This window comes from Amblyomma americanum, chromosome 4, assembly GCF_052857255.1.
Source record: "Amblyomma americanum isolate KBUSLIRL-KWMA chromosome 4, ASM5285725v1, whole genome shotgun sequence".
In the NCBI taxonomy this organism is placed as follows: Eukaryota; Metazoa; Arthropoda; class Arachnida; order Ixodida; family Ixodidae; genus Amblyomma; species Amblyomma americanum.
In genome coordinates, this window is record NC_135500.1 from 216,985,887 (window position 1) to 217,011,362 (window position 25,476).

Here is a 25,476-nt window from a genome sequence, read left to right on the forward strand (position 1 = left end):
CCTATTGCGTAGCGGCGCCTCCACGCCCCACAAAGGAAGCACACACAAAAGAAAAGCGCCGCGTCAATTGCTCACGTGACAAGTCACGTGAGAGCGTTTGACGTTTAGCGTCCTCTACTAACCGACCCCTGCACTACACCGTCGCAGTATTTCAATGCATGCTAAAGTAAAATTTGTTTCAGCTGACTAAAATGATTACTTTCGCCGAGAATTGATCTCAAGTAACTTGTTCTTATTAATGAAAAATGAAAAGAGTTTACAATGACCGAACTATTCGCACTGGAAGTAGATGGGACTACTTTCTTGCGCGTAGGCGCTCTGGCGCGCGTCGTCTGTTTTGAAACGGTAGAATCGGCGGGAAAACACCAGGACGCCATTTTGGATGTGAAAAAGTACGCGGCCCGTTTTTCATAGCGGCGTCGAGGACCGCTTTCCGGATGAATTCGTCGCCCGATACCGTCGTATTGGACCACCTTTGATCGCCGGAGTTACCAGGGATCACCGAGAGACGCGATTAATCGAGGTGAGCGCGCCGTGGCGCCTCCAATTCGCTTCATTTCTTTGGGTCTCATCGGCCGAGCGGCCAAGCCGCCGCGCTCCTCATGACATCTAGGGTGAAACGGAAGCACTACAGCGATAGCGCCTATTCCCGCTGGGCAATATTGGGGACCGACGGCGCACATAAAGAAAAAACAAAAATGGTCGCCGATCTCTCTTGGACCTGCGGATTCTGGCCCGTGTTTTTTTCTCTGCAGTTTCTGGCAGCCTTACGCGTTACTCGCGGCGTCCTTCGGCGGCTAAATTGTTTACCAAAGAGCGTCGGCGACGCGATCGAAAAGTGGCCCGACATTGCCCGGCCGCTCGCAATGGCGGATTTATCGCTATCGCCTGGCGTGGCCAGCGCCTTTGCCGATGTGCTGTCATGTTCGGAACGTAATACGATTCTTAAAAGGGCTCGTTTACTCTCATGTTGAACTCCCAAATTTGCGCACGGCAGCCGTGGTGGCTGCATGTTTGGTGCAGGGTGGGGATGCTTTGCGGCTCTGCTCCCGAGGCGCTTACGCCGTAGGCGTTCCTTTTCTACATTTTTTTTTGTTCCTCGTTTCTGCCTTCGCTTCCGTATAACTGGCGGCCGGCTAGTATCCCATCCGTTCGCTGCGCGAAATCCGGAGTTGTAGAAGCGGGATCGCGTGATTGAGGAACGATGTGTCCCTAGGCAATTATTAGTGCTGCGAGATCAAAGGTGTGTTGGCAGCGGCCGGCGGGAAAAATTCGCGCCCGTTTCGGGTAGTGCCCGCCAGATGTTTACGTTTCCTGATCGAAGGCGCTGGAATTTCGAAAATGCTTTCATGTGCTCTGCGTCGTCTTACTGAAGGTTTTATCTGCGTGCAGACAGATATTTATGGCTCCAGTCTTGTTAAAGCTGAAGGTAACAACTGGATTGCGACGACGTGCACGAAGATTTTTTTTTTCTTTTTTCTCATTCGGTTGTAGCGTGTGATGACGGGAGAAAATGTTTAAGAATGAATATAATGCATTCTTCTGCGACAGCAGTGAACGTATTGTTTCTCTGCGCAGTAAGGAGCGTGTGTTTTGAGAGCAGGCGCTGTGCTATTCACTTGCCCGCTTTTGCTGTTCTTTACTTACCTACTTGCAGCATAGTACGTTTTCACACGGGTACTGCTGACGCGCTGGCACCTCCACCGTGATTTGTTGGTGAAGTTGCGTTACCTGCGGTAATCGTGGCAACTTTTCTCGCACGTACACCTGCCGTCTCTGAATTTTAGCCCAGTTTTAATTTGAAGGTGTACTGAAGGGAGCAGGGCTGCTGTGAGTAGTTGCAATATTTAGTATGTTTCTGCTGGAAATAAACTTGCCCATTTGACTGCAAACGTGTTCCTTCATAAACATACCACTGGTTAGCTTTGTAAGGTCCCCAAATAGTGTTTACAACAAAATGAGCTCAAACTACATTCGTCATTTCACATGAAGTTGCACATACAGCTGCTTGAATGCACTTGTGTTTGCAACTTGAACGACACAGCAAGGACATGGAACGAACTGAAATAAATTAGTTCCTCGAGCATTTCCAAGTCTCCCAGTGCTTTACTGAGCAGAATCTTGTTTGGGAAGGGAGGTGCTGTTCTCGTCTTGGTATCTCTTAATAACTTGGTTTACAGTGAGGGGGGGATTGATTTAGCGTGTATATTCTTTATAATAGGGAGCATTGAATTCCTGAGTGGCTTAGGTATTTGGTCTGAGGCCTTGAAAGCTTTTAAACATTTTTATGCCTTTTGTTCCACGAGGCTCTGAAAGGCTCTAATGAGACTAGTCGATGTGTGCCTAGTAGTGCTGTATTATGGCAGGCTGGCTGCCTTCATTCTGCCTTAAAGATCGGTACTCCAAATTCACCTTAGCTAACCGTCACTTGAGGGGTTGGCACCTTGTGATTGCCTTTAGAAAGTTTGCAAAGCAGCATAATGCTCATTTGAAATCAATATGTGGGGATGGTGCCCTGGTAGTACCATATTAGCTCCAAGGAATCATCCAGGAATCATTTTAGTGCCAGTGCATTTATTTATTTTCTGAACTGATCTCCCAGCTTGAGGTATAAAATGGATGTTGCACTGTTTTTGGCTATAATTTGCATTACAGCATGAAGCATCTAGCAAGAAGTTGTGCAGCAATCTGCACACTGTGCACTTTTAGATTTTTTTATCTATCTCAAATCCCCCTTTTTGGGGGTATAACATGAGGCTTGGAGTTAACATAAGCAAGTATGATTTAATTTTTTTCATGATGACAGACATAACTTTATCTAGGAAGCTTTATGGGCAAGTGATGGCTGGGATTTCTTGGGGAAGGTTGTTGCAGTGACTTGCTGTGGAGAAAATTGACTTCAAAAAGTAGCCGTATGGGCACGTTTTTGTGAAATTGATGATCGATATGGTGACACGTAATGAAGGTGTGCACATGTATGGTTTCTGTCTGAGCTGGGATTATTAAAATTGATAAATAGACACAGGCTAGAAATGAATGAAACTGGTGGCTCTGTTTTGCATTGCTTCTAATTTCTAATGAATCAATGGGGTATGCGTGCTTTGGATTCGAAATGGTGGATGCACTCTCAAGTTTTGACCTGATCAGTGACTTACAAGCAAGTAACTTTATATTTTGAGAAGCATTGCGAAGATGATGTTTAAGAAAGCTTAGTTTTATTTGCAGATGAGATTGGGTTTGTTACATGCTCACACCATGGTAGATCATTGCTGATAATGGTGCCTAGGTAAGTATACAACGAGACAAGTTCAACAGGAAAACCAGGAATCGTATGTGCAAATCAGTGTGGGCTGCGACAGCGACGAAAAGAAATGAGCTTGCATTTTGTGGGATTAAGGGTCATCAAGCAGTGACTGCACCATGCTTGATTGTGGCTAAGGTTGCCTTGGGGGAATTCTTGATCATCATTGTTAGTAACCGGGGAATGACACAATTGTCGCCAAAAAGATGGACATTTGTGACAAATAATTGTAATTGGCAAGCCAGTTACAAAGTTTTCTTTTGATCTGTACAGCATTATGCATCTCTGTAACTGCAACTTGCTTCTGTCTCTGCACTCTTTCTTTTTGAATGCTCCAGCAATTAAAATTTATGAATTTTGCATTGTGTTATTCCTGAAAAAGTTGTTTGCATGGAATAGCTGCATCTTTCTTGATGTGCCCCAAGCTCTTCTATGCTTTGAGAGGTAGTTATTGCAAGTAACGGAGATATCGTGCTTATTATTTTAATACAAAGGCTACACCAGGTGAAAAGAGCACATTTAATGAAAAGCCACATGATCTTTATGCAACATGCTATTGAGCAACGACATTTCTTTGTACACACTAAAATCAAAGCTTTCAGTTCGATGTTGGTGTTGATCGCTTGTTGTCAGTTCCCATAAAAATTTGGTTGGGGTTCTTGGTGCATGATATTCTTCTGGTGAACGATGAGCCACTGGTGAACGATGAGCGCAAACACTAGACAATCCACAAAGAAGAGACAATCTCTTCTTGTCTCTTGTCGCAAAGAGGCTTGTCTCCTCTTTGTGTATTGTCTAGTGTTTACACCTCATTGTTCACTTTTCATTGATCATCAGTGCCAGTTACTAGGGTGAAGCAAAGTGTGGATCTAGTTGCACAGGTGTCGTCTGCCCTCAATGCCTTGTTTTTTTTTTCATATACTTGCCTGTAGGGGCAGTTAGCATGCCATTGGAATTGTATTTACATTCCTGTTTCAACTAGTTTATGAGCTTCACTGCCTGCTCAGCTTCATGGCTTCAAACACCCGTGGCTGTGAATAGTCTTGAGTGCTGCCTGGCATGTGCTCATGATGGCATAAATTTTCATGTTATGAAGTGTACTATCGGGCAAACCAAGAATAAAAGAAAGTTGGCGGCATCTGTTTTCAGACAAATTAGTTTGACAATTCGCTAAAATTATGAAAATTGGGTTCTCGGGAAAATTAAGTGTTTGACATGCTGTGTACACAGTTGTCTACAAAGCAAACTCAGCTTTTTCTGAGAGTGAGCTGCAGTTAGCAAAAGTTTCTTTGTTTCAACTGAATTTTGCATCCTTCATATCGCAAATAAGGTGTTTTTTTTTTTATGCCATATAGCGAACACAGTAAATAATATTCTATTCAGCAGGGAGCGGGGTAGCATGCCGTCTGTCGTTTTTGTGCAGACATTATTTGTCTTTAGTAGTAATTTTTTTTTGTGATTTCGAGCGTAACGTGCATCTTCGAAGTAGAAATTTTTTCCAGGATCCTTTGTTTGTTTACTTGATAAATCACGGCATTTCGATGTTGCTGTTTTCGTCAATGTATGACACTTTGTAGGAAATTTTGCACATCTGTGCAAAAAATTGACGCTAGCATTTTGTGGTGCACAACCAATAAGTTGCCTTTTTTAAGACCAGAATATTCCATTTAGGCGGAATGATATTTATTTTCAATGAAAACAAACAATGGCGTGCCAAAGGGCCAAGTTGGCTGCAGCAATTCTGATGTATCACTTCACCGCAGCGCACAAAGAAATGAACATTGGCATACAGAAAGACACCACAAAGCACTATCTTCAACTAGTTTATTGCCATGTAATACGCCTACATTTATGCAATTGAACATGCAGTATACATGGAATAGGGAAGAAAATAAACTACATTTAGTAAAACCCATTCCGGGAGAATGGAGATCATGCAGGCACCAAGAACGTTTTATAGAGGTAATTTTATGCCGCATGCATATCGGACGCACACACCCAACACATAACTTTGTACTTACAAAACAAGACAAACCTCTATGTGAGAAATGTGGAGGTGAGCTCACAATAAATCACATTTTATTTTTGTGTACAGAAATGCTAAGGAAAAAATATTTTACTGTATTTTACAATGAATACATTGCTTGCCACCCAAATTTACTTTTAGGAGATAATACACTTGTAGATATTTCATCTGTTTTTAGTTTCCTGAAAGAAGTGGAGGTCTTAAACAAATTATAATATTGCAAAAACTATAAATTCTAAAAATTCTTACCTTGTGCTTTGATGCATTTTGTGGTGCACCTCATCCATTTTCTTAGGCCTGAGGAGAAGGCTGAGGCCTCATTTGATTTGTTGGGCTCCTGGGAGTCCTTGTCTGGACAAGGACTGTCCCTGAGGACACCCAATTTTTGAAAGAAATTATATGTGTTTGGCGCATGATGGTCTGAGTTGCTTATGGGCCATAAAACCCAATACAGTACAAATGCATACTTTGGGAAAAAATGGCTGGCAGTTTAGCATAGCTATAGGCAACAAATATGGTGCAAAAGCATCTTTTTTTGCAGGTGGACACCACCTCCACCTAACTCAAAGCATGATTGAGGTGTCCACTGACCCTGGGAGCCAGTTATGTGCCTTTCCTCAAAATGTCTAAACCTTCCACAAGTTTTGAGGAAAGGAAAGGTGCATAACTGCCTCAGTTTGTAGGTGAGCACCACCACCTCACAGACAGGATGATTGAGATGTCCACTGACCCATTGACCCCATTATACTAGCTATTCAGAGGCTTCACACAGATGCTGAAACCGGGTGTGGGGCTAGAAGTGCTTTGGCACTAAAACAAATATAACACATGTTTGCGTTCTTTCCTATTTGAAATCATAGACTAGCTGAAGTGTGCACTTTGGGGTGACTTTCTGTCCGTCACTGTTAATTTTTTGTGCACTCTCCTGCACTGAGGCATGTGAAACCAACTAGCCCAGCAGTTTGTCCTGAGCAAAATCACAATGTAGTCTTAGTGGAGAAATCAGTTCATCAGAATCAACCCTTCTGTAATGTTACACATGTGACGAAGACACTCGGAAAGCTAGGAGAGAAACAGGGAAGAAGAAGCGCATATTGGTGTTTCATAGGCAGCGTCTCCAAGGCTAGTGGCTGCCTGTCTCTGTGTGTCTGATTGTAATGTTACGGACGTTACAATATTGTGAATGGCTAATAGCTGTGTGATCCTTGGGCTCTGATGTCTGTATTAATGGATGCATTCTTATTCTTCAGTGTATTTTTTTTTACTGCAGTTGGCTGTGTGCATATGAAAAATAAGGTGTGTTTTTGTTTTACTAGTGATCATGTGGAAAGATCATAAATTTTAGCTGTTTGTTTCTTTTTTGAGAGGACATGCTCCAGAACAAAATGCTTTTGCTAGTATTCGTGCCATCTGGCTTCAGATTTCGCAGTTGGGAGATCTTTGCCAGTTTTTTTTTATATGTTGTCCATTTTTGCCTATCATGCATGGCTCAGTTTTTGCAAGTCATGCGTTTGAAGTATAGGGTGTTTTTGTGCACCATTTATCGTCAGTATAGAAATATGGCAGAGCTGAAAAAAATCCCATTTTTGTAGCTGATCCCTTTTATGCATTGAAAAAAAAAAAAAAGCATGCCATGTAAAAATATCAGAATTAAGAAAAAAATTAATACTATTTAGAATGCCTTTTTTTGATGAGACTACAATGGTTGTAACAAAATTGAATCTCGTTTGCAACTATAAATTGCAATTAAAATAGTTTAGCTCCAATTTGTATATAGAATAGCGTATCCATATCTGTGATGGGACAGGCATAAGTTCAACAATGACGCGAACAAGGTTTGTGGTTGCATGAAAATGATAAACAAAGAAAAAAGCGTTCCAAGTTATCCAAAGCGACAGTGATGATGCAGCTTCTGGGGACGTTTTCAAAGTACAAAACTGCCGAAGGACGCGTCTGAAAAAAAAAAAGGCTTTCTCTACTTACCAGCAGCGCTGCAATGGTGGGAAACGCTGATGTTCAAATTTGCTACTGTCGTGAAGGTAGCTTGATTCTGCTCATTTTTCGGTCACTTGGTGTGTTTACAACGCAGTGTTTAGTAATTTCGCATCTATATTTGACAATGGTATTGCTGGAAATGAAAGAGGAAGGACTACACATAATAATAAGCAAAAACCAAAAATGCTCTTTTTAGGCAAAATTCGCAGTTGAAACTGAAATGTATATGTCGGGAAAGTGGCTTGCATGCGGCGGGAGCCATCTCTACGTACGCGTGCATGTAACTTGCTTTGCTTTCTGAATGCCTGCCACATGCTTGATGTGTCCTTCTTGGCAAGAACATTCTCCGGAAGAGTGAGAGGTGTCACGGTTTCCTGTGGTTGTGTATGTGCGCTGACTGCACACTTGTTAAAAAAAAAAAATTGCCCTGGCAAGGAATGCCAGCATTGGTGTCTGTGTGGCCATCACCAGTTTTTTATAAGGAATTCAAACTTGCAGGAGTGGACTCTTGAGTGGAGGGGGGCATCGGTCCCCCTGACCGGAGGCGGCGGCCATGTTCTACGCACACTTTGTGTTGGCCAAGAAGGGCCCGCTGGCACGCATCTGGCTAGCAGCCCACTGGGACAAGAAGCTGACCAAGGCGCACGTCTTTGAGACCAACATCGAGAGTAGTGTCGAGGGCATCCTGCAGCCAAAAGTGAAGATGGCGCTGCGCACCTCGGGCCACCTGCTGCTGGGAATTGTGCGCATCTACTCTCGGAAGGCCAAGTACCTACTGGCTGACTGCAATGAAGCGTTCATCAAGATCAAGATGGCCTTCCGGCCGGGAGCAGTCGACCTGCCTGAGGAAGGCAGGCAGGCTGCTCTCAGCACCATCACGTTGCCTGAGGTGTTCCATGACTTCGAGACCGCCATGCCTGACCTCAGGTGAGTCGTACTGGCACCTTGTAGCATTACTGATTGTGTGCTGTTTACATCTGATGCACTAAGCTGTAAATGACGAGTATGTGCCTTCTTTTCCTGCCGTATTCTGTCATTTATGCCCTGGCTCCTTAGTCATACCATTTGCAGGGGATGCCACTGCACCCGTGGTGTTGTTTTTATTCCTGTCTCCTGTCTTCTTTTATTTCCATAGGCCCCATATTCATAATGTGTATGGTGATTGGTTGTTTCTGAATTCAGAGTTACATGAACTGCTGTTATTTTGTTTGGCAGTAAAATGAGCTGCTCAGTGCCGCTCAGGAATTTTAGGTTTTTTTTTTAAGATGTATATTCAGATATTTTGGCACTGATAGGCTGGTTACACCTTGTTGCTTTGAACTGACAGAAGCTTCTGTGAAGAGATGGGCATGACAAACATAACAAGATTATATCAAAGTGCTAGTAGTGCTAACTCACTTGCACACTAAGGGCTTCACGGTCAGTTGATGCCAGGACTCATTTAATTTGCGCATGTCTGTGCTTTCTTTCAAATACCAATCATGGGAAATGACCGGGTTATGAAGTGGTTTCAGAGATGGTGTGATTGAAGAACTTTGGTTTGCACTGCAATATGGGCCACTTCTGAGTCAAACAAGTAGCTCATATTTCTTTGCATCCCTCTTAAGAGTGGAGACCTCTTGCTTGATAGCTAGCATTTTTAGGGCTTTTTTTTTAATGGAAGGTGAAAAAGTAGTTTGACCTTTGACAGATTGCTCTTGTTGTGTATAATACAGGGAGAGCTCAGCTGTTGGTGCTGGTCTTCGGTAGGTTTCTGTGTGACACATTTTTGGTTGGCTATTCTGGGAAGCATTCAGATGTAGTTACGGTACTAACAAAACCTTCCTGTGTCTAAACGTTCTGTACCAACTAACTTCTTTCAACATAGCAGGCTGCCATACCATATGTGCATACAGCTTTTACAGAGGTAGAATGGGAAGTCTGCCTCTAAGCAAGAGATGGTGTAAATGATATAATGGAAATAATGTTACTGAGGACAATCTGAAGAACAGTAAAGAATCTTGTACCTACTGAATTCTTGGTATTGAGCAACCAGATGCCCAGGGAACGAGAGAGCGATCCTGAATGGTAAGCTTATTGTGACCTCTCTCTTGTGCAGCAACATTGACATGGAAGCGGCAGTGACATTGAACCAGAGCCGCGCGGAAGACATCACCCTCAAGGAGGACTATGGTTCACTGAGTCTCATGAATGATGATGGCTTTGGTGAGTAAATCCTCCATTGTGTGAGAAGTGCGAAGTAGAGGACTGCACAGGCTTGGGCCAGCCCGAAAGCCCGGGCTTAGCCTGGACCAGAAAATTCGCTGCTTTACTGGATCTGGGCCAGGCCTGGATTTGAAGTTGTGGACCTGGGGTGGGCTCAGGCTTGTACATAGAGGGCCTATGCCTGGCTTTTGATTTATTATAGCAGCGACACGGATGAAACAGGGCCCTGCTGTGGGTTGAGAAAAAAATATTACTCAACACTTATTTGCTTATTTTTAAAAAATTGTGAACAGTACTGTATCTCTCTTTTGTGGCCTCCTGCCTGGAACATCTCGAAAATGAAGGAATTCTGGCATTACAATCTTCCCTGGGAATCCTTCATTGACGTGGAATGAGGGAAAGCTTAACTACGCCTTTTGTAGGCCGTCTTTCATCAGTGTCATAGTGTAATGTCCAAGTAACTTCGGATGCATGCGTCTATCCGCATTGAACCATACATGGGAAGTAACTAAATGGCATTTTTCAGTGATTAAAGAGCAGCAGACCAATCACGCAGTTTAGAAAGTGCGAAATCCAGCAGCGGGCTGCACCACTGTGGCGCCCTTATGGAGAGTTGTAACGCTTGTCACACAGCTCATTTGCTCAAGTGGTTCACCTACTAAATTACACAGCATCGTTGGCTTGGGTTGTTTCAACTGTCAGTAAGCACACACCCTGGGATTTATCAAAAGGTGCTCCACATCTGCTCGGTTTTGTGTTACCACGTAAGAACTGCTGAAGAAGGGCCTTAGTGCATCGATGAGTTCAGTTGCTGGACTCGGGCCCGTACGTAGAAGGCCTGTGTCCACTTTTTTTGATTTGCTATTGTAGAATGAAGTACACGTTGGGTATTCTAGCTTTGACATGGATGAAATGGGGCTATGCTGCAGGCTTTCTCAATGCTTACCGTACACACACTATTGTAATGTGCCCTCGATTGTACAGCACACCTGCTTTCCACGGTAAAAAAAAAAGTGCAGAGTCTTCGATTGTAACACACGACAGATTTTCATGCTTCCCGCACAAAGAGCGAATGGCACGTGATGAGCACACAGTTTCAGCGAACTGGAAGAACCAAGCAGTTGCAAGTGAGAGCAATGCGCTGTGGCGCCTGTCAGCTTCTTAAACGGCACTCAGCTGTGTTTGGTTGGCTGGTTGATGCGTGGCTGGTAGCCACCGTCGCAGAGGGCTGGCGTGAAGTTCAGGAAGGCGAGGCTGAAACTAAGGAGTTCCACTGTTCTCGAAGGCGGGCACCGTCCGTTTTTTGTCACGCCTTCTGTTGCATGCAGGTTATAGGCACACCTGCCAGCTGTTTGAATTATCCGGATTTCCGAAGTAACGGAGGCCAAATTAAAGCTTTTATTGTATCGATGCGCTTGAAGTAGCAAGCCATCATTTTGTGATGCCAATGACTATAGGATATGGTTGGCATACTTTCGTTTTCTTACTCGATTCGAATGCGCTTGCCATTTTTTAGACGAGTTTTTTTGGAAAGAAGGTGGACGTTAGAATCAAGTAAATATGGTATTTACTTATTTTTTGGTGTCTGCTGTAATTGTATTTTTCTCATGCGAGAAAAGTGGCATTCTTTTTTTTGCGTGATGACCCGGAACATAGTATTAATGAAAGAATAATGGCACTGAAATCTTTCCAGGGAGCTCTTCATTGACGTGGAATGGGAGAATGCTTACTACGTCATTTGTAGACTGAGTTTAAGAAACGTCACTCACAGTGCAGTGTTCAAGTAACTTTGGACGCACACTCCCGACTGCATTTGAGATACAACAGAAATTAAATAGCATTCAGTGACTGAAGAGCCGCACACCGGTATCGCATGTTACGTACGGCCCATTCGCATGAGAGCGTTCGCTGGCTTGGGATTTTTAGCTATCAGTGAGCACACGCCGTTGGGTCTACCAAAGGCATTCTTGTCTGCTCGGTTTCATATTGTGGCTCATGACTGGACATTTGAAGCCTCATAAGAACCGTTTGAGAAGGACTTTCGTTCTATTGTTCAGCGGGCAGCTGTCGGTTCCAAGATTGTCTTTGGGTGTGAGCCTTCACTTCCCAAAAACACACCTCTATGCAATGAAAAACGCCATTGTGGAAAAGCATATTGTTTTAGAGCACTTTGGGTCTTTTACCACATACTGTGCAATAAACAGGAGTTTTTTGTTTTTTGTCTCTATTGAAACGTTGCCAGTACGGCCATGAGTTCAGCTCGGGAAATTGTTCATGTAAAAGAAAAATGCTATTGTTACAGCTTTGAGGATGTTTTAATATTTAGAGAGTGTGGGTTGTAAAAAATGAACAATAAAAAATCTAGAGGTAACACAAAGAAGTTTATTACGTGTGTATTCAACTCTTTGCATCTGGCTTTTGGAACTTCAGAGTTAATCACACGTGATTACTCTTCAAAAAGCCAAGTGGGCGAACCCGCCTTCTCATCTTTTCGTGTTTATGATACCAATTTTCTCAAGGATTATTGCGACTTGAGAACGTTCGCCGACCACTTTTGTATAGTAGGAGTCTACTTGCATACAGCATACATCTTGAGTTGCTGCGGGAACAGGCCAGGGCCTCATGCTGAGTTTGTTGGGCCGCGCCCATGCTCAGCAGAGCGAAAATGCAGTGGTCTAAGCTGGGCCCAGACTTGAGCCTAAGAATGAGGTGCTTGCAGTGTTCTAGTATGGAGGTGGCCAAAGTTTTTGTGACTGAAGAGGCCGGGAGCAGCTAGCCAGGCTATGACTTGATAGGAAGTGAGGTTCTCTTCATTGCATGCTGAATTCATTTTGTATCTGATGAGTTCCTGGCAGAAACAAAAGGCAGAATTCACATGCAACTTTATTATGCCATAGATCTTTGTTCACTTTTGAAGTTAGGAGGGCATCGTTGCTGCAGCTTTATGAGTTCTCTTTAGCATAAACTTTCTTTTTAGTACATGATGGTAAGTTTGTGCTGGAGCAGATTAGGTTACCAAAAGTCGGCAGTGGTAGAAGAAAAATCTCCGATTAAACTTCTCATTTCAGTTTTTATTCAATGCTGTAAAACTGGAACTTCACTTAGCTTTATCAGAGGTGCTGGTGCTACTTTGATTTCATGGTGGTGTGCTGTAGGGCATTACACCACTTTGTTCTATGTAGCACCGAATGCGTTTGGTGCACTGATTCTTTAGCTACTTTTATTAAAGTACCCCCTGTATGTTAAAGCACTTGGCTGTTCTCGACCCCATTGCAACAGAAGCCTGTCATTAAAGCACAAGGCCTGCTGCACATAATGCGAGGCTGCTGCTCCATTGTGTAATGCCTAGCTGTGGCCCAGGAGTGTGTTGTGCTTGCTCCCAGGAGACATGGGTTTCGATGACCCCGAGATGGCCCGTGAGGCGACCAACATAGACGAGGCATTTGACCAGGCCAGCCTGCTGCTGGGCGGGTCCATGCTGGGGCGCCCCTCCGAGGCCCCCCGGGGAGGGGCGGCTGGCGCCAATGAGGCAGGTGCCTCGTCTTCATCGGCGGTGGCCGACAGCTCTACTCTAGGAGCCCTGCCAGTGCCCGGCGACTCCATTGAAGTGGCGAGGAACACCCGAGAGGGGGATGCTGCCGACCCGTTTGGAACAGCGGCAGCCACGGCCACCTCGGCGGAAGCTGGAGCAGCAGATGAAGCTAGGGAAGGAGCGTTACTTGGTGAGTTCATGGCGGTTGAACCCCTTCATAATGAAACACTTTATCATGAAACTAACAGCTTTTATAAGATATCATCTTTCTTTACTGTTGCGGGAAGTGGTGGTGTGTCATCATGTCGAGTAGCATTCCTCTTTTATTTTACAGCGACAGCTGTTAAGTGCCCGTTCCTGGGCTTCATGTCGTGGTAGTTGCAGTATGTCGTAGTCCGTGTAACTGGTGGATGCATTGAACCCTCACCCTCGCACCGTCGTAGGAGGAGGGTAGGGCTTCCTCTAAAAAATTTCTAGGAAAATAAGTTTTCGAGCTTAAATTTCCGACTTTTTAGTGGCTAGTTGATAAACAAATTTGAACGCTTTGTATGTTCCAGAATGTTTTTAATAGTTGTTTCCAATAGATATCTTTTCAACGCAATGTTTTCTTAATTTTCAACTGTTTTGTGTGTTTGCCAATTTTTTTTCTCAGTATTCACACCAAGTATATGTGTTGAAACAAATGTCTTCAGAAAGCACATTCTTTTGCCATCATTTCTATGCCTACTGCATTTTTAACCCTCACATATTTTGCAGGAAAAAAATTATGCCTGAGACCTATAAGAACTGTCATTTTTCCCATGGTAAAGAGTTAAACTATATTGTTGTCGGTGTTTCTCTTGCTGAGTCCGTTCGGTCTGATTTTAGGGTATGCCTTTGTTTCACTGGTGCAGAGGGTGAACCGAGTGGGCTGTTCGAGCCAGCGGGGCTTTTCGATGATGCACCTTTGGGTCACGTGCCGTTGGACACCAGCGGTTCAGACAGAGATGTGCCCCTGGGAGCTCCAGGACCTGCACCAGCTGGTCCTGACACACGGCCCGTCGATGAGAGTGACGATGATGACATGTATGGTGAGTGGACAGTTGGTCTCATTATGCATCGTGCACACTGCGAGCAACATCAATAGCTCCAATGGTGAACTCTGCTGCGTATGTCAAGGGCTCGCAACAGTTGGCCTCTCAACACGTTGCCTGGTGTTGCATCTGGCACGAAGTACTCTTTGGAGACAAAAGTAAAATTGCATCACTTGGACTGGGAGCCATGTGCTCGTGCGCTCCCTTTCATATTGGACTCAACCGTACTTGGCGAGGTATCTGTTGCTGCTGTGTGCTGCATGTTAGCAACATATACCTCGCCAAATTATGCGTTACGGCTGTAGTTTGTGGAGAGCCTGCTACAGGAAATAGCCACACTGCACTATGGGCATGACTTGAGTTCCCTGCGTTAGGGTACGTATACATGTAATCATTTTCATGAGTTATTGCTGGCAGAGTAATATTTGGGGGGGTTGTTTGATAGGCTTTGCTGCCTGTTGCACTTGAATATGGTTTCTGCCATACTTGTCGCCATGCTCGTATGTTCAGTTCAGTTTGACGGCTCAGTGGCTATGACATTCTATTGCTGAGGGTGAGCTTCCAAGTTGATTTCTGGCTCAGACCACAAATTTCGGGGAGACTGTATTTATTAATAGGTACTGAGATTTTGGTGCATGTATCAGTGTGTCTCAGAACCTCAGTGTCTCTTTTTAGATCTTGCTGCATGTCATGCATTGATTTATTTATCTGTTATTTATTAGACATACTATTGGCCCTGCCAGGGCCAAGGTAGGAATGGCGTGAACTGTGAAATACAAATAGGACAACAAAAATGCAAAAGTGGTAAACTCAAAAGGCAAACACAGTCTGTTAGGTGCTAAATTTAAACAGTTCTATAATAGAGTAGATGTGCTCGCAGCACGCAAAACGCTACGATCATTGTCCCAACACACATCAACATGAGGACATTACACGTGATCCAATACAAATGGTAAATACAAAGTGCATTTGGTGCAAGACTTCGACCTTTCTAAGACACCAGAGAAGAACACTTCTTCACATGTGGCAAAGATTACATGTCCTAGAAACATTCCGGTCTTTAACTGTGGACAGGGAGAAGCAATTTTGGTGCAGTCTAACCCGGATTCCTTTCCTCTAGTGTACATTATAGCCAGGGTATGGCTTTGACCTGTAAAAGTACATATAAATGAAATATATCTGTACCTTGACAGCCAGACCTGTGAGCCTCATACATATGCGGTTTTTTTTACTGCAGACATGGGCCCTGCGTCAATGGGTGCCCCATCGGGGCCTTCCAGCCCTGGGAGCTCGGTGGGTGATGCCCATGACCTTGACGAAGGTGCCACGACATCGGCCGCTGCTGGCTTGGGAGGCCCGTCCTCCTCTTCAGCAATGCCGTCTGCAGATGGCGGCCTGATAGACCAGCAGCAGCAGGAGCAAGCAGTTATGCCCCCGCCTCCACGGCCTCCTTCTGTGGATGTAGCTCAGATGGGTGCCACGGAAGCAGGCCCTGGAGAACAGACGACGCTGCTCAACAACGAGGACGAGAGCTTTGCCCTGGCTCCTCTGGACACCACAGTCATCCAAGGTGAGCTGGGGTCGCCCCAAAATGTGTTGTTCAAAGGGATGCACAGCACCTACCTCAATGGCTCTATTAAGATGGGAAGCATAGCATGCTGGCATGGCTAGCTCTGTTTGTGCAAAGTGGGAGTGGCATCCTGTTGACTTAGACTGCATAGCATTCCTGGCACTTCTGTTGATAGCTTCCCATGTTTTCTTGCTTTCGACTCGGGGGTTATATTTGGTTGGTTGAAGCCTGTAATGGAGAGGCTAAACTCCCATCATTTTATCTCATCACAGTTAAAGTTCAAGAGCATTCCATTGAGTGTGACTTGGATGAAAGGAAGGGATTTGGGCTCTGTGCTTGTCATAACAGAGGAGGTGGATGAGAAGCTGAGCAACAGAGCCTTAGTGAAAATTGCCAGCAGCATTGTTTACTTTAATTCGTCATTGTGTTCCATGCAGATGCTGCAGGGAAGATCTACTTCATTTTTCAAAAATCTGTCAATGTTGTGTCTCTTGCTCTGATACACCAGCTTTGTTAAGATCTGGAGGGAATGGGTTGCTGGCAGTAGTCAGATTATTTCTCCACCAATTTTACCTGTGCACAGGTGCTGACAGTTAGGGCTGTTAAGCCATGACAAACGGAGAGGAACACGATGTGAACATGGCATCTAGTGACAGACCAAGTTGTTGGCCATTGATAATTTCCTTTGTTCTCTGTTCCCTTTGTTGTGTGTTGCGGCTTTACCATTCTTGCTGTGTTAATCAGGGAACACTTCTACTGTATGTGCTTTTGTATGGACCTCCTTCCTGTCCCTCTGCGTTGCTTTGGCTGCTCTGACCTGCCAGTGTGACGCGGGCACTGGAGGTGAGAGTTGAGCATGATGTGAGCTTTTGCCTCGCACTGTGCAGGGGTGGAGAAGGCACGAGCCAAGCGCAAGCGCAAGCTCATAGTGGATGAGGTGAAGAACATTTCCGGTGAGGAAATGAAGGCACAGCTGTCGGACACAAGCGACATTGTGACCACACTGGACCTGGCTCCACCCACCAAGCGTCTCATGCACTGGAAAGAGACGGGCGGTGTGGAGAAGCTCTTTGCGCTTCCAGGCCGGCCCATCCTGTCGCGGGCTCTGTCGCGCCTATACCAGCGCCACCTGACCACGCGGGCCGTTGAGAACGAGCTGGCCGCCGGTGAGGATCCCTTGCTGCAGCAGCTCGACGACGAGCAGCAGGATGTCGAGCAGCCGCAGCATGAGGAGCAGCAGCAGATGCACGAGAACAGCCTGGGTGAGCACCCCTTCTCCTTGCATGCACAGGCAACAGCTCATCTAAGGCGTTTTACTTTCTGCAGGCGCCTTCAAATAATGCATCAGAATGCAACTCGCATTGAATATAGTGTGAATTTTTTTTTTTATCAGCTTTTCAAGGTAGCTTAACTGACTTTTGCCGTCAGGCTTGAGAGTCTATGAGAAGCCAGCTTTTTAGGGGTCTTGGGGTATGTGCGTGCCATGCAAGTGCGGAGGTTATGGATCTGGAAAGGAGGCAGTGTGTGTCGTTGAGGAATAGAGGGCATTAAAAGAGGTGAGTGGAGTATGGAAAGTAAAAGGCAAATGGGCGCAGCACTGTACAGCTCGAAACATTGTGTAGCGGTGACACGGTGTTGAAAGCGATTGCTACTGCGTGGGGGGCTGCATACCAGGCTTGTGTCCAAAGTGTGGGGGCATCTGCTAATCGGTCATTAGGCCTCTTAAAACAACTTAAAGCATGCTCCCTCTCACCTCCGATTACGTGCTTACACCACTCTTATTAGACCTAAAATTGAATATGCTTCGGCTATTTTGGACCCTCACCAAGCATATTTAATAAATAACATCGAATCATTGCAGAATCGCACAGCTCGTTTCATCTACTCTGATTATTCACGTCATACCAGTATGACAGCTTTGAAGAAACGCGCTGATCTGCAAGATCTATATCTCCGTCATAAAGTTGCACGCTTATCACTTTTTCATAAACTGTATCATCACTCAACGCTTCGTAATGACTTTTTTTCTTTGCCTTCCTCTATTTTTGACCACCGCAATCATCCGTTTAAAGTTAAGCGCTTGTCATGCCGTACATTTAACTATGCACATTCATTCATTCCACGCACTATAACCAACTGGAACGCTCTCCCTTCAGATGTTGCTACCACCACTGATCGGGAGAAATTTCATAAACTAATATCTGCTACTACTTCTGCGTAACATCTTTTAGTACATTGTTAACTTACCAGTGCATTAGGTTTTTGTCTTTTATTTCTGTTATTGATGATTCTCTTTGTTTTATTTTCGTGCCGTTGTGGATAGACATTGTATAACTTGTATTAACTTTACTCTGTTAATGTTTCTGTTTCTTGCCATTTATGCTTCAATGTTTAATTATGTCGGTTTTGTATTTTTATTCCACGGATCCTTATGCTTTTATCTGCTTTTTGTTTGTAGTTTCTTGAATTTTTGGCTTATTTTTTTCTTTATTTTGGTTACTTGCCTGTACCGCCCCGCAGATAAGTCAGCTCCATATGTAGGTCGGCTGCTTTAATTTCGGATGGCAGTTTTTGCAAAATGTTTATGCAGCTTCAGTGAGTGTGACAAAGCTTCAATTCACCCTTTCCTTGAGGTAATGACGTTGCGTGTTAAAATAGACATTTTAAAAATGCAAACTGTGCCATTCAATCTCTTTTTATGCACCAGAGCTATTAAAATACAGTAAAACCTCATTAATTCAAAGTCATTGGAGCCATGAGAAGTGTTCGAATTAAGGTCGCAAAAATCGTGAAAAAAGTCGATTTTTTAAAAGTACACTTTTTGGTGTCTACAACACTCTTTCTATGTTTTACTGAAATATTTCACCCAAAAATAAATGCTAAGCAGTCTAAATAAATATATTTGTGAGCATCTACACATAGACAGTGTGTGCTAGTTTAGAACTTTCAGGCTTGTTTTCTCAAAAGTTTGTTTTGAGCTTATCAAAACAAAACACGGCAATGGGAGCACGGATTTTAATCCAGTTTGTTTTGTTGTAATTGCTGAAATGTGCTTTACGGCAAGACAGTCTCAGATTTACCGTTTAGTCTCACCATTATTTATTACACAATAACTGGAGCTTGATACATTCTAAACATAAAGAGAAAGTGCATACTATGCCGTTTAGAAAAACAGCAGAGAAATTTAAAAATAAATAAAGAAAATCTTGACTTAGACCATATTTCTTAGTAACTATTAAAAACATTTACAGGCCCATAACCCATTTTGCTGTTAGGCCAGGCTTTCCATAAGCAAGCAACATGTGACCAACATATAAACAATAATAAAATAAAAACTACTGAAGATATCATTGTGAAATTTTTTAGCTTCCTGTTTGATCCTATTTCAAGCAAGTCTGTCAAATTTCATCACTCATCAAAAAATAAAAAGTTTGCTCTGATCCCCTCATCCTCCCTTTAAAAAAAAATAATCTTTGTGTTTATGACTGAGCGATATTGTTCCTTCCTCTTTTTCATATGAAAAAATCAGAATAGGAAATTATTGGGAAATTATTAAAAAAATTTGGTTAAAGCCTTCGAGGTGGCTAGAAAAAGTGCAGGTCTGCCCAATTTCAAGCGCGTGACGCCTCAAATTGCAGCGTCTCACGCCATCGGGCTTGTTCAAGTCGGTAGGCCTATGCTTTTTCTCCTCAAGGGCGGCTCCGTGGTTTCACACTCCACTTCCAAAAACCAGCACTTTCAACTGGACATTTTAAATCACGTGGTGCGATGTGCAGCTCTTAGAATGTGTTCCACAAGCTTTTGCGGATAGTTCTATTCTTGTTTTGATGGATGCTGAAAAGAAAGGTGGCTTTCGGTGTCAAAAGTTTTGGACGAAGCACAAACTCGGGGAACCCGCCACGAAGTAAAGCGGCGTGCAGTGGAGTCGTCCTTGGCAGCTAAGCCTAACTTCGGCGGAGGTGACGCTTCTGATGCTTCAGAGTCAGCCGGACATTGTAGCTTCGTTGAAAGCGTTGAAAAATTCTTCAGCATCGCAGAAGGAGGTAAAAATCTCTTAAAGTGAACCTGGGAATGATGATTAGTCGGCGAGTGCTCATATCAGCAAGATCGGCGCAGTAAAAACAGTGGTGCGGCATGGCTGGAGTGTCGGCGGTGTAAGTCACTGTGCCGTAACAGCTCTGGGTGTGGAAATTGAAATTGATGCTACTTTATATTAAAAATGTCTAAATACCGTCTGGGGGGTGATATTTATATCATTTGTGCCAGCGTGTAATCACCATCGTTTTTGCTCGTCATGGTTTCCAGCATCAGCCTACAAAACTGGCACATGCACTGATCAACCGATTCTCGGCAAAAATCGTCTACAACATTTCTCTCAAAACCGGAGTGGAATTGAGCACCTTAGACAGCAAGCTTTTCTGTTGCACCAAAAAAATTTGGGTGCTTAAAATTCATTGTTCTGTCCTTTAAACGTAATCAGATATACTAGTAACTTACCTTCTAAACATGGCACACCACTCAAAGAAAGGCACAGGCCGGCGTTGCGCGCAGTCAACCTGCCGTGGGCATGGAGCAAGAATGGTAACGTCGCAAGACAAGCTCAGGTGTGTGTTTTGGTGGTCCGCAATACGATAGATTGGTTTTTGTGCTGAGAGTACAGGGGTTGGGGCACTTCGCATATTAAGCATTGGCATCGCTCTGCAGTGCTGCCTCGTGGCTCATAGGGGCTGTTGTTTCACCGGTTTGCGGCAAAATCGGATTGGGCATTCCCGTGTCGCACCTCAAATCTTTAACCAGGCTGGTGCATGCTACCGCTTCGAATTATTTGGCTGAAGTTCTTCAAATTATCTGGGATTTCAAATGAACTGTGTTTGAATTATTGAGGTTTTACTGTATTCTCTTCAAAATTATTCTACAAAAATTACTGTTCGCTTCAAATTTGCTTTGAACCAAAGAACCGCTGTTCGCTCAAGCCTATGTCACTGGCAAGTCACGGCACTCAGTTTAATGCTCGAATGCACACTGGCATTTCAGGATGCAGAAGGAGATGACACATTTGCCTCACTATGCATTATCACTTGCTCCCTATTCTTTTGCTGTCTGTTACCTGCTAAGATAACCTACAAGTTAACTAAGACTCCATCCCCCTGCTTTTATCATTAAGGGATGGGCACTTAAGGTACAAGGAATGCAGTTCTCTGTCCTTCTTTTTTGTGTATGAGCAAACTTACAAATGGAAATGTTTTTCCTCGTGTCCTCAGGGCACCATACCAAGCGCCGACGCCTGGAAGATGACCTCATTGGTCCCCAGAACGGCAGCGAACAGCAGCAGCAGCCTTCTTCTCACTATGACCTTGGTGCACCTGACTTCCCTCACGGGGCCCATATGGGTGGGGCCCCCCAGGACCCGTATGGTGGCCCCATGGTGGCACCAGGCATGGTGCCTCCTCCACCTCCAGAGTACCAGCAGCCACAGCCCCAGACGCCCCTGCAGGATGGCTGGCCCACGCCCGCCGACTACACATATGCCCAGCCACCTCCGCCACATACGCCAGTGCACGACTACGCGGCAGCCTACCAGATGCAGCAGCAGCAGCAGATGGCATCCATGATGGGTCACCCCATGACGCCTGTGCACCAGCAGCAGCAGCTGCCCCCTCCCCCACACTTGGAGGAGGAGCACCACCACCCACATCTCCAGGGACACCATCACCAGTCAGCCGCAGCGGCAGCACTGGTGAGTTGGCGGTGCACAGAGCTTCCCTCCACTCATTTCCGCAGATGGGAAGCTGCTCCGAAGTTTGGCCGACATTGCTTTGGAAGTGGTGCAGTTGAGCGCGCTTATGACGAACATGACTACCAGATGCCCTTTGTATGGCAAAGTCATGAAAGTGGTTGGCACATTTTGTAATGCTGCCTGTTTCTGCCTTGGCTAGAAAACGGTGCCAACAGAGCATCCATCTTGACAACTGCCCCCTCAGCACTCTGAGGTATGCGTGCCTTTAAAATCCATCCTACTGAGGTGCTTCACCACTGGGTTGTTTAGGCCTATTGTGCATCCAGATGCTTGGAGGTCGCTTGTAAGCATTTGTTTTTAAGTTTCTCCGCAAAAAAAAAAAAAACATTTAGTGCAGTAGCACTACGAGGTGTATTTTCCGACTTTGGGCATACATACATATGTACGTACGTCCGTTCCTGCAGCCTGCTTTGTGGCAGGTGGCCCACCTGTCCACCAGGTTGTGGGCAATCTGCCAGGCGTGTACACCTGACAGGCCTTCGTCTGGGTGGAGGCATTTTGGGTAAAGACCTTTACGGTGAAGACCTTCAAATTAGATACCTTCTGGGTAAAGGCCTTTAAGCCAAATATCTTTATAGTAAAGGCCTTTAGGTCAGATGCCTTTAGCACATAAGGACCTTAAGTGCCCACCGCAACTAGTGCTACTGCACGATATGCCGCGCTTAGCCATGCTAAACTCTTATTTTTGTGAGATATACCTTGTTCACTTTAATGTAACGTGAGTCATCTCTGGCCATTGTAGTTGAATTTTATGCAGAGACAAAAGTGCACTAAACATATTTACTTGCATATTGGGACAGGAAAGATTAAAATAAGCTGTGGTTTAACTACTCCTGAGCCTGGTTAGAGAGCAAAAGCTCTGGTGTATCAAGCAACTAGATGTGGCTTGGCATCTGTAGCGTTGAGTGTAAGCCAGACAAATGCCAGCACCGGAGCTCATTGATACGACTGTGTCTCCATTCCTGTCCATGCCGCCATGTCTGTGGCGAGGGCAGCCTCGGTAGGCGCCTTTTCAGTGTGCCGATTGACGTCTTGCTAAGTCGTGTGACTTGCATACCTTATATGACGTCATCCGTTCACCCGTTGTTACTCTTACATTTCGCTGAATTCTTTTTCGAGGTCAAGCTGAAGGTCACATCACGTGTTTGGTGTTTGTAGTTATCCGTTGCTATAGCAACATACACATCAACTGATTAATTATGATAATTAATCCAATTAATGTTAATTAGGCTAAACCTCCTCTTTCTAGTGATGTATTCATGTGGACATTTTTATGTTTACTACTAATTGTACTCATCACTATTCTATGACGTCATCGTGGTTAACGACACTAGCTAGTGCACTCCTATACACTGTCTTAATTGGTTAGATAGATAGCTACGCCGCGGCGAAGCGCGGAGCTCGGTGCAGCGACCACTTGCTTCTAGATGCAGATCCGGCTGCTAGGACGCCGTTGCTAACCGCCTGCTACTCTGCTCAAAGCTCCGGCAACACACAGCGAAACTTAGGTTTGGACTGGCATAGTAGAGCTTTCGCTCTAAAAAAAGTTGGAATGTGATACAGGTCGAGCTCCAAGCCACAAACATTCAACTAAGGTGACTGGCATGGCACATCACATATTGGAGCACTGGTAGTGCATGTTGCCTGAGAATGCACACGTGTTCCAAGCATGAATTTGAAGCTTTGTCCAGAGGAAAGCGTGGTAATAAGTAGCGCAAGATGTAAAAGTCTTAATTTCATTCTAATGTTTGGCAGCCACCCTCAACATTCGCCGCGCTGCCGATGTCGCGCAGCCAGATTTCCTTTGTAACCGTATGGCTGCGCTTGGATGGATGCCAATAAGTAATTACTCCCTTATTACATCCATCCCTTGTAAAGTTTGCACACATGATTCTTTAAATGGCTTATTGAGCACAACGTCCAGTGGCTGCATTACGGATGTCAATCCACCAGGGATCTCCGCGAGGTTCGTCTTACCATAGCACAGGTCCCGTTTTAGGCTGGTCGTGAGGTTGCTGGAAGAGAGTACCAGGTTGCCGATTCCAGGTGAGTCATCACTACAGCATCAACTACTCGTTCATGAATCCCTTTTTGTTAGCTCGCACGATGACATCACCAGGGAAGTCCTGTTTCAGCTATGTTTCTTTTTTTAAATGATGAAAGGGGGCAGCTTTTTTCCATCGTCTGTGCACACAAGCATCACTGTGAATCGCGAGTGCTTGTTGCCCGTTCTGAGAACCTTGATTTGCTTGGCTCCTTTCTCTGAAACAGTCCTGCTCGAGGGCATTTTAAACCATACTGGCGTTTTGTTTGCGTTTCTCATGTGTCCCATCATGCAGTCGTTTCGAATTTCTGGCTCAGAGAAGTGCACCCCCATAGAGGAAACCATTCCACTTTATAAATCACCGATCCTGCGATAGCAGGCCTTTGAATTGTGCCCTCGTGAGTCTAGAGGCACGTGCAGTCTCAACAGCTTTGATGTGGATGCACTTGGAAGTCACGGGCAGTGTTCTTGCATGCAGCTCCCGGATGAACTCCGCATCTTTGGCTTTCAGTTTGGGATACCCATCAGTCCGTCCGTGCAATGACGTTTTCTTCTGGTTGTTGCATGCTGTGATGCGCTGTTTCTGGCTCTGTCAGTATCGAATGCTTTTTTCCAATGCTCCAAATTCACGCCGTGCAGCCAGGTTGCCATGCGCTTTCGCGTATTCTATAGTTTTCTTGAAAGCTATGGTGAATTGCCGCCGGTTTCCGCTCATTTTGAGAGAAAATGGGGAAAAGCAGCGCAGAAACAAAGCTGCTTTGCAACCATGAGGTCCGTCTTTGCCATAGCACTGGGCCCGTTTTACGTTGGTTGTGAGGTGGCCTCTAAACGATTCGAGAACCAGCATGTTTGGTCTCTGGAAGAAAGCACCAGACTGCCTATTCCAGACGAGTTGGATCCACTCCTTCATCAACAACTCTTTCATGGAGCTGCCACCCTTTGTATCAGGCAGCAGCTTGCACCACCTAGCCTTTGATTTCCCCTCCTTTAAATTTTTCTTCCTCTCAATTTTACCTTTCCCTTTTGAAGTGTCTAATTTGACTATGTTTTTCGCAAATTCACCCCTTCCCTGACTTTCCTCTCTTCTGATCTCTCCTTTGTTAAAGCACTGCTTTTCTCATCCGTTCATCCGTCTTCCCCAGCAAATCGCAGCACCCCCTCTATATCTTCCGCTATTCTCTGAAGTGTGGTACAGTTGAACCTCTATGTAACGAACCTCTATGTAACGAATTCCTGGATTTTACGAAATTTTTCAATTCCCCAGCACATCCCCCATTGAAGCCCATGTATAGGCGACCTCCATGTAACGAACTCGTTGCGACAGTTGACCTTGATGTAACAAATCCGTGGCTCTGATCATCGAGCTGTATCTTGTAATGTTTTGCCCGAAATTTGACCGGGCAGTGCGCAACTTTAATGAATATTGTTTAAGTAAGTTTTTATATTAAAAGGTAAAGTAGACCGCGAGCAGAACGCTTGCAATCGCAGCAAACAAGCAGACCTCAGTGATGATGATGATGTTGAGCGTCGCTATCGCCGCTCCGTGGCAAGCGTAGCAACTTTTAAGCTTTCATTTTGTAGCTTGACACTAGGTGGCACTACTATGACAAATTTTTCGTGGTGTTGCGGCACAGTTATGGTAAGCCTTCTTCGTCAGCGTGTTGACGTGTGTGTGTTGGTGTGTGTTTACGGTGTCGGTTCGTTACGATGAGTTCTGCTGTGAGGAAACGCAAAGTTTTGTTGCTTGAAGATAAGCTCTCGATTTTGAATGCGGTTACCGCCGGCGAAAAAAAGAAGGATGTCGCTGCCCGCTTCAATATACCAGCCAGCTCCCTGTCAACCATTCTTGCTGCAGAACAAAGCATCCGCAGTGCGATGGAGTCGGGCACAAGCGCCCAGAAGAAAAGACTGAAGACGTCGACGTATGCTGATG

The 25,476-nt window shown here is 44.9% G+C and overlaps 1 protein-coding gene across 2 annotated transcripts in view; it reads left to right on the plus strand.

Moving 5' to 3' along the window:
- The first annotated feature begins 367 nt into the window (after positions 1-367).
- The window catches only part of vtd (RAD21 cohesin complex component verthandi), a 40,317-nt gene continuing 15,208 nt past the window's right edge, over positions 368-25,476 (plus strand). The window contains exons 1-8 of one of the 2 annotated variants that reach the window (XM_077663384.1): positions 368-523; positions 7,821-8,249; positions 9,421-9,527; positions 12,911-13,249; positions 13,953-14,129; positions 15,370-15,702; positions 16,590-16,964; positions 20,964-21,439. In XM_077663384.1, the coding sequence (XP_077519510.1) occupies positions 7,876-8,249; positions 9,421-9,527; positions 12,911-13,249; positions 13,953-14,129; positions 15,370-15,702; positions 16,590-16,964; positions 20,964-21,439 (2,181 nt within the window). In that variant the 5' untranslated portion in view covers positions 368-523; positions 7,821-7,875. The remainder of the gene's footprint in view (positions 524-7,820; positions 8,250-9,420; positions 9,528-12,910; positions 13,250-13,952; positions 14,130-15,369; positions 15,703-16,589; positions 16,965-20,963; positions 21,440-25,476) is intronic. The other variant, XM_077663385.1, reaches the window with a different exon arrangement.